Here is an 18,263-nt window from a genome sequence, read left to right as displayed (position 1 = left end):
CCGTCAGAATTAAGAATGATCTTAACGGTATATATAAAAAGTATTTTTTTGAGGAGAAATGGTGGTATCACCATATTTGAATGGTCGTAGTGCCATATTGATGTTTTGGAGAAATTAAAGTTAGAATGGTGACAGCACCATATTTGAGTGGTCTCAACACCATAACAGAGTGGTAACAATACCATATTAAGGTGGTTTCAGTATTAAAGAGTGGTCTTAGTACCATATATGAGGGTGTAATTCTCGAACGGTTTTCTACAGTGCAGTAGTTAACCGCACAGTTGTAGTTGGGCTTGTTTTATCCTGGAGGCGGCGTGGTTGATAGTGTGTCTTGCACAATTTTGGGCAGTGCCACGAAACGTCTTAAAGAGAGCGACCTGGTCGTGACTCAACCTAGTAACAACTTCGGTAGATAATAGAATTTGGAAATCCAAATACAACAGTTTGGAAATTCAAAAAACAACAGGGTAAGTGACCAAATCAAGAAATTAGAAATTGAACTAAAGAGGATGCAATGTTTCTTAAGGGATGCTGAGAGAAAGCAGGATGAAGGTGGTGAGACTATAAAGAATTGGATATCAGAGATCAGAAAATTAGCTTATGATGTTGAGGATGTGATTGAAACTTATGCCATCAAAGTTTCATTTTCTAAAAACTAATGGGATTTTGCTTTTTCTAAAAACTGAATAACCGATGTTTCAATGTTATTAAATAACATATTGTTGCGTTCGTTCCAAACCAGCCAAACGCACAAAATACTAAATTTATATTAGAACTTATGCATTTTATATTAAATTAATAAGTAATTTTTGTTTTTCAATGAAATGTTCCTACCTTTAGTTCTTCTGATCACACATGTTAGACAAACTCAAAAAGAAAATGCACTGAATCATAATTTATCTCTCAGGTAATATTGTTTCCATATATATCAACTATGCATACATACAATAGACTCCTCAAACAAAACAGAGCACTTTCATGGTTCACACCAACATAACATAATAAAAAATCCAAATCAGCCTTCATTCATAAAATAGTTATCTAGATTTGTTTAGAATAAATTGTTGTTATGAAAATTTTCGCAACACACCTTTGATGCTCTAAAGATTATCCCATGGCCAAACCATGATTGTATTCATATATGCTTTTTAACATCAAATTTCACCATTAGTTGGTGGGAAAAAAGTTATGCTTGTCTCACGCTCTGCTTCCTCCTGCAGTGCTAGAGCATGCTCAAGTTCAACCTCAACCTCACCCATTGAAGGTCTTTCATTTGGTTCTTCTCTATTCAAGCATCTTTTCATGATATTGACGAACACTGCCAAACATTCCGGTGAAATCAATCTCGTGAGAATTGGATCAATAATTTCATCAGCTGGGAACCTCTCTAGAAAGTAGGTTGGATTAAATAAATTCCAATCATCCCGATTAGATAAATCCAACTCATACTCTAATCGTCTTTTATTTGGTTCTAAAATCTCATTTCTTCTTTTCTCTAACATCTTCATCTTACCATAGATGGTTAGAAAGTTGTTCATGCATAAAATTACGTGAAGTAGAACCATACCAAAGGAGTAAACGTCACATTTATCTGTGTAAGTTCTGGTTTGCAGATACTCTGGTGCACAGAAACCATATGGACCTGTCAGCAAAAGCATTTAGTCTAACTTCTAAAATTATCTGCATTAAATATGCGAAAAGACCAAAATTAGTTCACGACATAAAATTGCATATACCATTTTAGTTCTTAAAGTTTTTTTTTTTTACTTCCATAATTTGTGCCGGAGAATGAAAATATTGGAACACATTTAGTCCCACATTAGGGTCTAACATGTGTTGTTGAGTTTTATCGTTCTCATTTAAAAATAAAAACTTAGGTCCGACATTAAAAAATTTAATAAAAACTGGTACCTAAGACATTATAAACTATTTTGTAAGTTCCTTAACAAAAAACAAAAAAAAAACACTATTTTGTTAGGTTGAATTAAAACTAACATAAAATATATCCTATGTATCGGGTTAGGCAAATAGCTTATTCACCTTGAAAAAGGTGAAGTTTAGACACTAGACTATTTGAAAAAAGAAAAAAAAAATTGTGGTGAGGAATTGTAGATGTTATATTATCCATTCAAAACTATTAATTTGTATTCCACTGTTTATGTTATAAACAATTGAAGACAAATTATTGAATTCAGATGGATAATTTCCACTCACCCTTTATTGATGGGTGAATAAGAATATGCATAACTAATTTTATTGTTTACTATAAAAATAAAAGAACATAATTTACCACAAATACGGACTACAATTGGTATTGACTCCGATTTAGAAAGCTTCCCTTGTAAGGATAATCCAAATTGCGAGAGTTTTGGTGCCATATTGTTATCCAAAAGAATGTTCTGTGGAATTACGTCACGGTGGAAAATCGGACGCTTTGTTCCAGTGTGAAGATAGTGTAGTCCTTTTGCAGCTCCAATGCATATTTCAAGCCTTTTCTTCCACGAGAGTGATTCCATATCCCTCGAACCTAAGTGATCTTGGAGAGTGCCATTGACCATTTCATCTTTTTTATACACGAGAATTTTCTTATTTTTTTGGTCACAAAATCCTATAAAAGATATCAAATTTGGGTGACAAAGCTGGCAGAGGTGTTCTATTTCATTCTTGAAACCTTGTCCCCTAAATACATCTGTTATCCGCAACAATGCTATTGGATAATCATTTTCACCATTATATTTGACATAGCCTTTGTAGACTATATCGCCCATTACTTTTCCAATTTTTCGATTTTCATCAAAGTTATTGGTAGCTTTCTTAAGCTCGTCCAGAGAAAACTCATGGCATAGCTCATTTATAAATGTTGAACATTGTTTCTTGGACGAACTTCTACGCTTTGAGTATTTTGCAAGCATATTTCCCACACGAATTCCGCTTGATAGCCAATGATAACCAAGGGAGGTACAAAAAAATCAAGCCTACATTTCATCATAAAACATGAATGCCTCTTAGAAAATGAACTAAAAGAAGCAAAACGACGGAAACACGTTGGGAAAAAAATGACATCATGGGTAAAATGTAAGTATCAAACCATTTTCTAAGCTAAAACTGATTCTTACTTATATCATAATTCAACACATTTTGTAGTTGTACCTGTACTAGGAGTTACACAATTGAAGATCACCTCAAACTAAGAACCTAAAATTTATGAATGTTTTATGTGAATTATCAATTTAACTAAGAATATGCTTGTGAAAGAATTTATTATTTAAAAGATCAACCAACATTAAATAAATTTTTTTGTTATTTAAAAGATTTTACTATCCAAAACAAAAACATTAAATATATAAATGAAATTTTACCTGCAAGATCTGATCAATCCTGAAGCGCTATATATCGTCCATGTTCAGCAAAAGGAATTAGCTCAATGCTGTGTTCAACGAAGGAATCTTGAAAGCTTGTAGAAAATTGTGTGATGACTTGACACTTGAAAGAATTAAGGAATTAAATTTATTAAACTTTTGTATGCTTCCTCGAAACTACAGATTTCTACCTTGATGAAAAGCAAAGACGAACATAACAGCTCATCACACATCGTGAACATAAAAATTTGAACACATCTTTTAGATCCACTCAGAAAAAAGGAAATATGAATAATTAAATAAAGTATGTACTCTTTTTACGAGTGACCGGCAAAATAACGTGTCTCAATATTTGTGTCAATTCAAAAATTACTCTTAATTCAAAAATAAAGTATGTACTTTTTTTTCTTCCGAGTTAATAGGTACTCCCTCCTTTATATACTCTTAATTTTATTTGAGTTTTACATGGTTATTAAAAAATGGGTTATATATATGTTTTTGGTCCCTTTTAAATTTAATCCTTACTTAATTTTAATAGGTTTTTTAGTCCATATAAAAAAAAATTACTTCTAATTTTAGTCTCTGTTACAACAAAGTTTGTTTAATTATCTTTAAACTCTTAAATTTTTGAACGATTTTTTTGAGATAAGTTTAGAACACTATGAAAGGTTCATTTACTAAAATTTAGAATTTTTTAACATGAAACGAATTAAATATGAATTTTTTAAAACGGCACAAGTTAAAGATAAAATTAACAAAATCTGAACGTAGAAATCAAATTTTGCGACAATTTTTTGCATAGTAGGAACTTTTAGTAATGTTCTTAACACGTCTGTAAAAAATTGTTTAAAAACTCAAGAGTTTAAACATAAATTAAACAAATTTGAATTGAGGAGGGACTAATACTGAGTGCAGAGTTTTTTTTTTGGGACTAAAAGAACTATTAAAATTCGGGATGGGATTTCCTGCTGTAATATTTACACGCAGTTGTACGCTGTAGCTGTTGTACACCGTCTGATCTGAAGTGAACGGTTAAGATCTGACATTGTGTGAAATTGTTGAAATTTGTGCTACGAATTAGAACCGTTAGATCATGGATTGATGGCTGAGATTTGCTACAGCAGCAAACTGTGTGAATTTGCTACAGCAGCAAATCCTGATCCTTAAAATTCAGTAAGGACTAAAAAAATTATTAATAGTGTTGATTTTAATGATAAAATATGTACTTCCTCTGGTCCTATTTATAATAAACATTCGACTTTTATGATTTATTGCACAAATGATATATTTAGTCTATATTTTAGACAAGTTACATCAATTACTTAATGAATCTAAAAAGTCAAATTTTTCTTATAAATAGAACCTGGTGAAATAGTTATAGATAATTGAAATACAATAAATAAAACTATTTTAATGGAAAAAAGTAATAAATGTTATAATGATACTGACGAAAAGATAGACACTCATGTGCGAGTTTTTCCACTCTTTTTATTGCGTTAACGTTATAAAACTATGAACGGTGTTTTTTTTTTTATGAAATTTTGATTTTAATTAAAAATATAAATATAAATGTTTGTTTACTTTCAATTTTCATGAGAATCGTCATGATTTCAAATATCGTGAGAATTGTCGTTATTTCCAGTACAACGTCAGATATGATGACTTGATTTTTCTTTTTGATTTGATTTTTCTTGGTTGTGAGGTAATTAATTATAACAATTGAGTACATCATCCGTTGTACTTTGAGGGCTGCTAGCAGGTGTTGCCGCTGTGATGTTGTGGGAGTTTGATAGCATTTTTTTGGTTGTTGCTGAAATGGTTATGTGATGAGGCTTTTGTTCTTTTATTTGGACTTAAAGGCTTTTGCTGATAGTGAGACAGGTCTATGCGTGTTAACAGATTTTATTAGGTTGACTGCTTAAATAAAAAAAATAAGTCACGATACCTGACGCGGTTCTAGAAACAACGACAATTCTCACGATAATTGGAAATGGCGGCAATTTGGAACGACAAAATTGAACAATCAAAATGGGAAGAAGAATGAAAAACAAAAAAACAAAAATTGATCAATATGGAAGAACAAAGAACAAGAAATTTGAAAGAAGGAGATGTTTTTGTTCTCACGTTCGGGGTTCTGGAATTGAAGAAATTTTATGAATGTAAATGATGAATTTAAGGACATCTAGATGAAAGAAATTTGATGTAAAATTTTATTTGTTATAAGTCTTGTAGTCTAAATTAATTAAGATTGAACACCTTAATATAAAAAAAATTAAATCATTTGTTGTTTAAAAAAAAAAATTAAATAAAAATTAAAAGTATTAAAAGTTACCTTATGATTAAGATTAACTTTCCTTCAAAAAAAATAAAATTAAGATTAACTCTTTTATTTTTAGAAAAAATCTACTCATTTATTTGACATTTAATATTACCTATGTATATTACATTTTGATTGGTAAGTTACCCTCTAAACACTATTTTTACATGAAAAACTTTTAAAATACTTCAATAAAAAGTTATCTTACCATCCACCCAAATGATTTTTGTAAACAATTAATTGGAGTTAAGATCTTCTCCATTTGCTTTTGCTTAAAATAAATGACAATGTCATTTGATAAAAGATAAATACAAAAGGTATGTTGTGAGTCATATTACTATTAATTATTTTCAAACTTTTTTATATTTTTATCTCTTTAAATAGAAGAAATGCATAGACTAACAAATAGAGAGAGTCTTGAGTCTGCTCGTATCTTTCCTATGCTTATGATTTTGCCTAGACTAGAAATGCATAAACTTGTTTTGTTAGAAGTTTATTTACAGTATAATTTATTCTTACAAATCTCTGCACGTATTTTGCAGTTTGGCAGCAGGTGTCATCATCCTTCCTTGTGCTTAAGAAGATTGAAAGTTTACAACTGTGAACTTTTATCACGCGTATCTTTTTTTTTTGGTACAAGAGAGGGTCGAAGCCCTTATCACGCGTATCTCTATATTCATGTATTATGATTGTTTGCATCGACCCTTTGCATTTACATAGGAGCATTTTCTAGTCAAATGTTGGTGCAAACAGAATTAAGAAAATGCACTAAATCATGCACTAAAACCCACAAACATAACATGATAAAAAAATCCAAAGCAGCCTTCATTCATAAAAAGTTAAAATGTTACTTTCCCCACGATCTGCTTCCTCCTGCAGTGCCAAAGCATGCTCAAGTTCAACCTCAACCTCACCCATTGTTGGTCTTTCATTTGGTTCTCCACTATTCAAGCATCTTTTCATGATATTCATAAACACTGCCAAACATTGCGGCGCTATCAATCTCATGAGAATGGGATCAATAATTTCGTCAGCTGGGAACCTCTCATACAACATCTCCATCTTATTATCAATGAAATTACTTGAAATAGAACCATACCAAAGGAGTAAACGTCAGATTTATCTGTCAAAATTCCGTGGAAGGCATACTCTGGTGCCATGAAACCATACGTACCTGCAAAATATTTAGTCTAACTTCTAAGATTATCTCCAGCCAACTTATAAAAATATGATCATGCTAACATGTGTCCTTATGATATATGTTAAAGTTTCCATACAAAATAAATATTTATTGTGTAAAATTAAATTTCAATCTTTTGTGTATTAAATTTGTACAATTTCTAAGATATAATTTTCATCTGTGATACCTTAACATGTGCCCTTAGGACACAAGAAAATGTCAAAATTAATTCTGAGATTCTTTTTGTAATCAATTCCCGAGAATGAAACTATTAGAACACGCTAATCTCTTAAGAAGGTCAAACCAAGGCATTTAAGTCTAACATGTGTAAAATTTATCGTTCTCATTAATAAAAAGGTTAAATGTATCTAAAGATCCTTTAAGTTTTTCGTTTTTCCTAAAGTAATCCTTTAAGTTTCAAACAAGTCCTATTGTGGATAGCATAGTTGGTAATTACTTCCTTGAACTCATCTTTGGTACCAAATCTGGCTCCTAACATCCACTTAAAATTAGTCATCTTTTTAGGCATGGCAAATGGTGGATAATGTTCTTTGTTGCTATCATTTGAATCATCACCATCATCCTCTAAAAGGACTTGTTTGAAACGATTCAAAAACTAAAATGACTAGTTTGGGACTTTTGAAACTTAAATGACTTGTTTGGAACTTTTGAAACTTATTAAAAGACCACTTTGAAAAAAACGAAAAACATAAAGGACCTTTAAATGCATTTGACCTAAAAAAACTTAACACCAACATTAAAAAAATTATTAAAAAGTGGTACCTCAAACATTATACTTTATAAACCAATTTTGTAAGGTACCACCAAGTCAGAGCAATATTACTCTAGAGAGGAGTTGTAGTGGCAGTACTCAAATCCCAGTTAAAAGGGGATAAAACTTACAATAAAAAGGTGACAACTAAATTACTTATTCACAAAAGTCTTTTTTAGATAAAGTAAGAGTATGAACTTGCATTTAGGGGTGGACATGGTTCAGTTTGGGATAAAAACTGATCCAAACTGAACTGAATTGTTTGCTAAATTTAAAATAACTGAACTAAACTATTTACATTTCGAACCGAACTGAACTGTTTTAAACTGAACTGAACTGTTCCGAACTGAACTAAACTGTTATTATTGATACCTTTGAAAAAAAAATGAAATTGAATTTTAGTTACCGAACTGAACTTTTTCGAACTGAACTGTTTTGAATTGAACTGTTTTGAACTTTCAAAACCGTTAGTAATGGTTCAGTTTTTTTTTTGTTCAGTTCAGTTCAGCAGTTTGGTTCAGTTTTTGGTTTTTTTTTTCCCACCCTTACTTGCATTGATGTGGCGATAGACATCCCAACTAAGTTGGCACCCCTAGAACTTTAAATCACTTATAATAAAAAAATATATTATTAAAAGTAAAAGAAATACAAAAAGTTCAGGGGCATTTTCGTACCCTAGGCAAAAGAAATAAAAGGCAAGAAGAACATAAAGAGAGGCAAGGGAATCGAGAATTGGACATTTTAGGCGATCCCTAGAAAATACTCATCGACAAAAGGTAAGGTGTGTAGAGGTTACCCATCAAAATTGACATTAATAAAAATAATTTATTTGCCTTCCTATTATTGATGGATAAATAAGAATGCACCATAAAAATAGTTTAATAAAATTTAACACTTTACCACAAATCGCGTTGACTTCAATTGGTTTTGACTCCGATTTTGAAAGCTTCCCTTGTAAGGATAATCCAAATTGCGAGAGTTTTGGTGCCATATTGTTATCCAAAAGAATGCTGTAAGGCTTTACGTCACGGTGGAAAATCGGGCGCTTTGCTCCAGTGTGAAGGTAGTGCAGTCCTTTTGCAGCTCCAATGCATATTTCAAGCCTTTTTTTTCCAAGAGAGTGAAACCGTGTCCCTTGAACATAAGTGATCACGGAGAGAGCCATTGACCATTTCATCTTTTTTATACACGAGAATTTTCTCATTTTTTTGGTCACAAAATCCTATCAAAGATATCAAATTTGGATGACAAATCTGGCAGTGGAGTTCAATTTCATTCTTGAACGTTTCTTTCATGTATGTATCTTTTATCCGCAACAATGCTATTGGATAATCATTTTCACCATTATATTTGACATAGCCTTTGTAGACTATATTGTAGTTTACTTGTCCAATTTTTCGATTTTTATCAAAGTTATTGGTAGCTTTCTTAAGATCGTCCAGAGAAAACTCATGGCATAGTTCTTTTATAAATGTTGAACATTGTTTCTTGGACGAACTTCTACGCTTTGAGTATTTTGCAAGCATATTTCCCACACGAATTCCGCTTGATAGCCAATGATAACCAAGGGAAGTACAAAAAAATCAAGCCTACATTTCATCATAAAACATGAAAAGAAGCAAAACGACGGACACACGTTGGGAAAAAATGACATCATGGGTAAAATGTAAGTATCAAACCATTTTCTAAGCTAAAACTGATTCTAATGTATGGTTTTTATGGTTTATTGATATTATTGGACAGTAATTCAACATAATATTTCATGATTCAACACATTTTGTAGTTGTATCTGTACTAGGAGTTACACAATTGAAGATCACCTCAAACTAAAAACCTAAAATTTATAAATGTTTTTATGTGAATTATCCATTTAACTAAGAATCTGCTTGTGAAAGAGTTTATTATTTAAAAGATCAACCAACAATAAATAAATTTTTTTTGTTATTTAAAAGATTTTATTATCCTTGATCAAAAAAAAAAAAAAAGATTTTATTATCCAAAATAAAAACATTAAATAAAAGTTTTAAATATATAAATTAAATTTTACCTGCAAGATCAATCCTCAAGCGTATCGTCCTGATCAGGCAAAGGAATAAACACAATACTCTCTGTTGAAGGAAGGAATCTTGATAACTTGTGACTTGAATGAATTAAATTTATTAAACTTTCGTATGCTTCCTCGAAACTACAGATCTTTTTCATTGACTCGAATTTTTACGTTGACTTGATGAAACTTCCCTGTTCATGCTTATTCGAACAAAAACGAAGAACCTTCCTACCATTTTCTTGTTAAAACTTCATAGCTGTCGGTCCCATTTATTTAGGCATTGTTTTTTTCTAGGGGTAGGTAGCAAATCAATTCTCACACCACGGATTACCTAAGAGCTCATCATATATCCGGTTATATTAATTTCCAAATATATCTTATTGTGAACATAAATATTTGAACACATCTTTTGATACATCCATCAAAAGGAAATATTAATAATTAAATAACACTCTATATGTCCCAAAGAGTAAGCAAAATTCTTAAAAATGTAAATTTTTTTTTGTAAGTTTGCGTGTTTTGATTTTTGTCTTTGTATTTTCTTTTTGTTCTAAAACATCCTTGTAAGTTATAAACATTTTGGTTTTGATACCTGTCGTTAGGGGTGGGAATGAGCTGGGGCGAGCCGGGCTTTGCTTAAATAAGCTAGGCCTAGTGGAAAAACCTAAGGCCTAAGCCTTGACATTTTATCTGTCAAAGACTTTATTTTAAGTCTGGCCTGACCTTTTTAAAAGTCTGACCTGACTTATTAGCCTGTCTAAAAGTCTAGTTTGTGTTACAAATTTCAAACATAATTGGTTCATCAATTTTTTTTCCTTTAAAAAATAATCATGTCTGATAACAACAAGGATTTCAAACTTAATCTACTAACCATACTTGACATTATGCATATCAGTAGCAAGCTTTAGCAGTTCACACAAATCAAATAACCATAGGAGTCTTAAATGATAACTTAACAAGCTTCCAAACAGTACGAAATTATAAAAAAAAAAAATCAGCAATTTAACAAACAAAATGCATAAAATCTTCAATGTGATAACAAAATCAGCATATACTGGCTTCTATATAATTAAAATGCATAAATATAAATAATAATAAATGTGAAAAAATGTATTATACTCATATACGAGCTCGTGTGATAGGTGGATTAACTTTTTTATAAGTCTAAGCCCAACCTATTTAAATTAATAGGCTTTTTAAAAAGTTCAAGTTTGATCCATCTATTAAACGAGCTAGGCTAAGCTGAGCTTTTAGTAGGCCGAGCCATGGACCCTTGACGGATGGTATGACTTATTCCCATCCCTACCTGCCCGTCTACAAAAAGAAAATAATTTTTTTTATTTACATTATAGGACGGAGTGATCCATTGACCGTGTCCACACTTTTCTATGCGGGACTTTTGAACCAGAAGTCTTCTTAGCAAACGCACTTTAGAATTGAGAACCGCATGCATAGTACTGAACGCCTAGCAAACAAATCGCTGCTCAGCTCATACCACAAACAGCAAACAATCTGAGGAATAACACGAATTTAAGGTGATTTGATTCTTTCATATATTTTCTTTAATCTCTTTCCATATTCCATAAAAATTTACTATTACAAAGTCAACGCTGGTATATGCTTCTTATGGTGGAATATTGTTTTAACTGATTTTTGTACTTGATGATGTTTCAAATTTAATTCAATGTGCTCAGTTTTACTTTTATCTCCATATTTCAAGTTTAATTGTAAAGAAATCTGTTTTTTAGAATGGAACAATTTTTGTTGTCTTCTTTCAGCAGCCAGCAATATATACAGGATTTATGAGACATAAATAGATACACTTGTATTATTATGTGTAACAAATTCCTATAATTAAGCATATATCATATTAACTATGTGAAGAAGGATTTAATTTGTATAGCATAACAGTTTAAAACTATTTTAGGAATTAAAAGCGACACTTCGGTGTGATTTGATTGAATGCATGTGTAAAAAAACTTTAGTGTCAGTGCATAGAAATAAATCTCTAAAGATAAAGAGAAAGATTATTTAATGGACCGCCAACCCACCACCATTAAACTATGTGATTTGATTGAATGTATGTGCAAAATTGTTTTAGACCATTAACTCAGCACCATTAAACTCTAAGGAGAATGATTATATAAACAATATCATATGAGCTAAATAGAAACAGTGAACTACAACAACCTTAATATCATAGATTTTCCATGTAATCAATTACTAGTTTTAAATGTCTATAGATTTTTCTATTTTATAAAATCGTACAAGAATAGTATTTTTAGTGGAAAATGTTAGTAATGTTAGTTGTTATGTTACTATTTTCTCCTTTAATCCCTTAACCCAATCAATTGAGCTACCCATCTCCCCCAGTTGTACAAGAATAGTATAAATAGGGCTCATCCCAAAGTGTTTAACAAATCAATAACAAGTTTGCTTGAGCAATTTTGAGAGTTCTCTCATTTCATACCGTTCCTTTTGTCACCGCGCATATAATTTGAGTAATAATTTGTTATGAATGATATAATGCTCACCTTATTAGAGCTTTTATGCAGGAGGGACAACAATGTTTATGGTTGAATCAGTTGTGTCCTTTACAATTGAAAGGATTGCTGACCTCCTAATTGAAGAGGCCAGTTTGTCGAGTGGGGTAAGTGACCAAATCAAGAAATTAGAAATTGAACTAAAGAGGATGCAATGTTTCTTAAGGGATGCTGAGAGAAAGCAGGATGAAGGTGGTGAGACTATAAAGAATTGGATATCAGAGATCAGAAAATTAGCTTATGATGCTGAGGATGTGATTGAAACTTATGCCATCAAAGTTTCATTTTCAGGAGCAATGACTCCTTTCTACAAACTAAGGCATGATCACAAAGTTGGAAACAAGATTATATCTATTAATTCTCAAATAGCAGACCTTACAAGAAGTTTACAAGCATATGGTTTGACTGCAACAACAAGAGACAATGAAGAATCACACTTTGTGATTGAGACACGGAGGCAATTGAGATGGTCTTATTCTCATGTGGTTGAAGAGGTCACTGTAGGGTTGGATAAGGACATAAAGAAAGTTGTGAAATGGCTATTAAATCAAGATCAACATTGTCAAATGGTTTATGTTTGTGGAATGGGCGGTCTAGGTAAAACAACACTTGCTAAAAATGTTTATCATTATAGTTCCATTAGGCGACACTTTGAGGGTTTTGCTTGGGCTTATATATCTCAAAAATGCAATAGAAGAGAGGTTTGGGAGGGAATCTTACTTCAACTTACCGCTTCTTCTTCCAAAGAAGAGAGAGATGAGATTAGGAACATGAGAGATGAAGAATTGGCAAAAAAGTTGTACAAAGTTCAACAAGAGAAAATGTGTTTGATCGTCTTGGATGACATATGGAGCAACGAGACTTGGGATATTTTAAGTCCAGCCTTTCCATCAAAAAATGCAAAGAGTAAAATGGTTTTTACATCACGCAATAAAGGTGTCTCATCACATGTAGATTCCAAAGGCTTGGTTCATGAACCGGGGTTCTTAAATGCAGAAGATAGTTGGTCGTTGTTTCAGAAGAAAGCTTTTTCAACTAGCGATGATCCGGGTAATATACTTGAATCTTGAAAATATTGTTTTCATTGATGAACGAGAAGTAGTTAGAGAAATTGATGTGTAAGGGTAGGAAAAGTTGTTCCAAGTTTAAACATTGATTGAGGATAAAAAAACACGAGAGATTAGTTCAATTCTTATTACATGAAATACCTAGTTTTCCTTTCACCAAGTGTTTGTTTGGACTGATCTTTTTTTTTTTTTTTTTTTTTTTTTTTTTTTTTATATATTGTGTTAAGCACTTGTGAGACTGTTGAGCTTTTGAAAACAACTTATAACATGTTCATAGGAAGTTTTCTGGTTATCTCGATAAGCTCCCCCGAATAGCGTATGAATCATGTGAACACGGTTTGAATTTATTTTATTTTTTGTTATAGAAAGAAACTATACAGACGCACTTATATGGTAAGTGCCTGTACTACAAACGCCAAGTTGATTTTGCAAACAAAGCTTAAGCTTAGTTTGAAACAAAACAGTTGCAGACTTCTAGCTCCTCTCATTTCCTAAAGATTCATGTAATAGCCTTCTAGTATCACTAATCACTAATCATTGAGATATCTTTCTAACTTAAGCAGCATTCAAAGTTTTGACATGACTTTGAGCTTTGTCTCCTTTAGCTTTTGCGGGTACGACCCTCTTTATTGAATTATATACTTATATTTGAGAAAATCACTTAGTTTTTACACCCTTACAAACATTCATGTTATATTTTAAATTACAATATTTAAGTTGATGTATTTGCAATACTTTAAACACTTCTCTTGTCTCCTTAACCTAAGTAATATTGGAGGGGTCAAAACGTTATGTTTGTTGTTTGCATGTACCTCTAGAAATAGTTCATGTATGCTTCATTTTAGTAATTTTTTTCATTTAACTTGAAGATTAGCATGTACCTTTTGCAGAATTCAAAATTTGCAATGAGTTTGAAAGATTAGGCAGAGATATGGTTGCAAAGTGTGCTGGTTTGCCTTTGGCTATCATTGTACTTGGAGGACTTTTGGCTACAAAGGAAACAATCAATGAATGGGAAATGATACATAAACATATAACCTCTTACCTAATAAAAGGAGATGTACCTGAAAGACAGTCAAGATTAGCTGAGGTGTTGGATTTAAGTTACCACAACATGCCTTATCAACTGAAACCATGTTTTCTTTATTTAAGTCAATTTCCAGAAGACTTTGAGATACCAAAAAATAAATTAATTCAGTTGTGGATGGCAGAAGGTTTTGTTTCATCTCAATATGAGATTGAAAGGGATGAAAGATTGGAGGATGTCGCTGAGCGTTACCTAGGTAGCTTAATTAGCCGTTGCATGGTTCAAGTTGGTCAGATGGGGTCTACTGGAAAGATTAAAACTTGTCGGCTGCATGATTTAATGCGTGATATGTGTTTGTCAAAGGCTAGAAAAGAACATTTTCTTAGTGTTATTACCAGATCACAAAAAGATAGTAATAGCATTAATGATGTATCATCATCATCATCTAATCTATCATTAGATTCAAGAAAAACCGGTGGAGTTCGTAGGATTGCTCTTTTCTTGGATAAACATGTTGATAAATTGGTTCCACCCAATGAGCAAGTGAGTCAACATCTTAGATCTCTTGTATATTTCAATGATAAGAAATGTAGAGTTGAAAGTTGGAAGCTACTTAAAACTGTTTTTGAGAACTTCAAATTACTTAGAGTTCTTGATCTTGAAGGAGTTAAGGGGTCAAAGGGACAATTATTGCCTAAAGAAGTTGGAAATCTGTTTTGGTTGAAGTTTTTGAGTTTGAAAAGGACTTGTATACAAATTCTTCCATCTTCATTAGGCAAATTGGAAAATCTACAGAGCCTAAATTTGCAAACTATCAATAAAGTAAGCTGGGATTCAACAGTTGAAATTCCAAACATAATATGGAAGTTGAAACGGTTGAGACATTTATATCTTCCCAATTGGTGTGGAAATGTTCCTGGCATCCTGCAACTTGAAAATCTAATCAACTTACAGACACTTGTAAATTTTCCAGCCAGTAAATGCGACGTGAGTGATTTGTTAAAACTGAAAAAGCTCAGAAAATTGGTATTGAATGATCCAAGGTGTTTCCAAAACTTTTCCGAAAGTTTCACTCTTTGTAATCAAAAGTTGGAATGCTTGGAATCATTGTCCTTAAAAACTGATTTGCTTTCATTCCCTGATCAAGTAGTGGATGTTGAAAAACTAGTTCTAGGTTGTCCTTCACTTCACAAACTGCATGTAGAAGGGAGAATGGAAAGGCTTCCAGAAGCTCAACTATTTCCGCCACAGCTTTCAAAGTTAACTTTGTGGGGTTGTAAACTTGTTGAAGATCCAATGGTAACATTAGAGAAGCTTCCTAATTTGAAGTACCTAAGTGGTTGGGAAATGTATGTTGGGAAGAAAATGGTATGCTCGGTAAATGGTTTTCCTAAACTGGAAGTTCTAGCTATCCGTGGCTTTTCTAATTTAGAAGAGTGGGTAGTCGAGAATGAAGCCATGCCTCATCTTTGTAGATTGAGTATATCTGATTGCAACAAGTTAAAGAGTGTTCCTGATGGACTAACAATTGTTGCTGGTCTAAGGGAGTTGGAAATCAGATGGATGCCTAAATCATTCAAGATTAGACTTGGAATTGATGGAGAGGATTATCACAAAGTTCAACATGTTCCATCCATTGTATTTTTCAACTAGGCATACAATTGAAATTATCAAATATCAGGTACAATATAGGTGAATTTCTCAAAATTCTTCTTTCTTTGCTTACAACTTTATTTTATTATGTTCTGCTTTCTTTTATGCATTGAGTGATTTTTCATCTAGGCATGTAATTTGACATGATAAAATGCATGCCTTGTTATATATGATTACCCTGTGTTGAGAATCCCACTAGGGATAAGATATGGTTTTTTAGGGTTTGAGTTAGGCTAACATAAATTCTTAGATGGTATCAAAACCTAACACTAGCGGGGGAACTTGAGTTACGTTCCAAAGATGTAGAAATCCCTCGGATTACAACTTACAAGCCAGTTTGTAGAGTTTGAGTTAAGCTTAACTCTATAATTAAGACAATGTGTAAAATTCATTTGACCATCTTTTAATCCATACAAATGTTACAATCAGATTTCAGTCTGCTCTGTATCTTTCTTATGCCTATGATTTTGCTTGTGTCGCCTTTGCGTTTCTCGCGTATTGTTACTATTTTCTAACCAAGCAAACGAGAAATAGGAAATACATGTTGATAGTAAATGATATTCTGATCTGAACATTTGAAATCTTATGTCATCTATAATTTATTCTTACAAATCTCCGCACTTCTTTTGCAGTCTAGCAGCAGGTGTCATCATCCTTTCAATGTGCTTCTGAAGATTGAATTTCAAACTGTGAACTTTTTTTACGAATACCTCTATATTCCTGTTGTGTTTTTTTTGCATAGACCTTTTGTTTAATTTATTGAAGGATTTGTAATTTTATTGGCATTGTACTATTTGGAGATTTTAAATAGGTTTCTCAACCAAAAAAATGTAATTGGATCCCTAAACTTGTCAGTAGTTTTTAATTCGGTTTTTTTTTTTTTTTTTTTTTTTTAATGAGATATCTAAATTTTTAAATTTGTCGTAGATAATATGTAGTTTGGTCTTTAAATTTAGAGATCCAATTAAGATTTATTTAATAGATAATCGACCCAATTAAAAACATTTTATTGAAGGTCCTAAGTACAAACTACTCCCTCAATTCCAAATTATAAATCACTTTCCAAAAAGAAAAGTCTTAAATTCGTTACTTTTTTTGTTATATCATTAACTATTTATTACTCTTTCTTCTTTCGATTCTTTAATTTATATTTCTCTTTTTCATACAACATTAAATATATTTGTTAATTTATGTGAAATAACGAAAACGATTAATAATTTGGAACAAATATTTTTTTTTTTAGAGAAATTTGGGACAGAGGATGTTAATTTTAATTTTAATTTTTTAGAAAAAACTGAATAAAGTGAGTATATGAGATTGTTAAACCTATAAATGAATATTAAAGTGGGTAAAGGTAATGGGGAACTTGTTGGATGAAACACTTTTTCGTTAGAGTTTTGATCGTAAAATTGGAGCCTGTGATGTTCTGCGTGCTGAGACGTGGAGTCTTTATCTAGGGCTTAATGTGTCTTGGAGTGAGGGTTTATCTCACCTGATTGGTAAGAGTGACTCGAAGGTGATTATTTATGTGGCTACCAACAATTGTATAATCAATGACGTTATTTAGGATATCCTTTAGCAAGATTGACATAATGAGCTTATTCACATTTAGTGTGAAGGAAACAAATGTGATGACTGACTATCAAATTTTAGTCTATCTTTGCATGATTGAAATCGACTTGTTTTAGAGTCTCCTCCTAATAAATTTTAGTCTATAAATTTTAAACTCTCATATTTGATGATATTTTCAAGAATTGCATGCTTAACAATCTACGTGTAACTTAATTTTTTTTTTTTGGTAGGGTACTACAGTGCCCTTCCCCCATACCCGCATTTATAAAAAGTATTCATACTCGTACTCTCGTGGGCAACAACTTTAATGCTCTTCTCCATACCCTATGGGCACCTTAGTGCCCATCCCTGCACCCATTACTCGCAAAATTGAAATAAAACTATGGTTCAAAAACTTTCAAATCAACTTATAAAATAATATGAATCGTTGTATTTAACAAAATAATAAACATCTAAAACATCCTTCAAAAAGTTTATACCAGCAGGAGGGATTGTATTAAGTAATTTTTAGGTTTAGGCTTAGACTTAAATAGCTAAATTAATTAATTAATTATACACAAAAAATAAATAAATTATTTATCATATTACATAATTATGTATATGCGGGGCTGGGCAATATTGTACACGTACCCATACCATTTAAAATTGTGGGTAATACACATACTCAAACCCGAACCCATGAAAGCGGGGTTTTACACTATCTATTGTTGGGTATTTTTTTTGCAG

The 18,263-nt window shown here is 31.8% G+C and overlaps 2 protein-coding genes and 1 pseudogene across 5 annotated transcripts; 1 reads left to right on the top strand and 2 right to left on the bottom strand.

The window, feature by feature from the left end:
* Positions 1–895: 895 nt before the first annotated feature.
* LOC25497587 (probable receptor-like protein kinase At5g38990) lies at positions 896–10,088 on the bottom strand. 3 transcript variants are annotated; one of them, XM_039827347.1, is made up of 3 exons: positions 9,676–10,088; positions 2,291–2,975; positions 896–1,642 (listed from the first exon to the last, which is right to left on the bottom strand). In XM_039827347.1, the coding sequence occupies exons 2-3, from the start codon at positions 2,910–2,912 to the stop codon at positions 1,155–1,157; spliced, it is 1,110 nt and encodes a 369-aa protein (XP_039683281.1). In that variant the 5' UTR covers positions 2,913–2,975; positions 9,676–10,088; the 3' UTR covers positions 896–1,154. The 3 variants fall into 3 exon arrangements, with proteins under 3 accessions (XP_039683281.1, XP_024626313.1, XP_013447657.1); XM_024770545.2 differs by lacking the exon at positions 9,676–10,088 and adding an exon at positions 3,360–3,681 and having other exon boundaries at positions 896–1,618; XM_013592203.3 differs by lacking the exon at positions 9,676–10,088 and adding an exon at positions 3,360–3,676.
* LOC25497585 (putative receptor-like protein kinase At5g39000) lies at positions 6,299–9,639 on the bottom strand (annotated as a pseudogene).
* A 927-nt stretch (positions 10,089–11,015) lies between the features above and the next one.
* LOC25497584 (putative disease resistance protein At1g50180) lies at positions 11,016–16,830 on the top strand. 2 transcript variants are annotated; one of them, XM_013592199.3, is made up of 4 exons: positions 11,016–11,210; positions 12,231–13,268; positions 14,176–15,993; positions 16,598–16,830. In XM_013592199.3, exons 2-3 carry the CDS (start codon positions 12,242–12,244, stop codon positions 15,963–15,965), a joined length of 2,817 nt encoding a protein of 938 aa, XP_013447653.1. In that variant the 5' UTR covers positions 11,016–11,210; positions 12,231–12,241; the 3' UTR covers positions 15,966–15,993; positions 16,598–16,830. The 2 variants fall into 2 exon arrangements, with proteins under 2 accessions (XP_013447653.1, XP_024626311.1); XM_024770543.2 differs by having other exon boundaries at positions 14,176–16,004.
* The last annotated feature ends 1,433 nt before the right edge of the window (positions 16,831–18,263 follow it).

The sequence above is a fragment of the Medicago truncatula genome, chromosome 7 (assembly GCF_003473485.1).
Source record: "Medicago truncatula cultivar Jemalong A17 chromosome 7, MtrunA17r5.0-ANR, whole genome shotgun sequence".
Taxonomy (NCBI): Eukaryota; Viridiplantae; Streptophyta; class Magnoliopsida; order Fabales; family Fabaceae; genus Medicago; species Medicago truncatula.
Note: the sequence above shows the minus strand (reverse complement) of the source record. Positions and strands in the feature narration are given on the sequence as shown.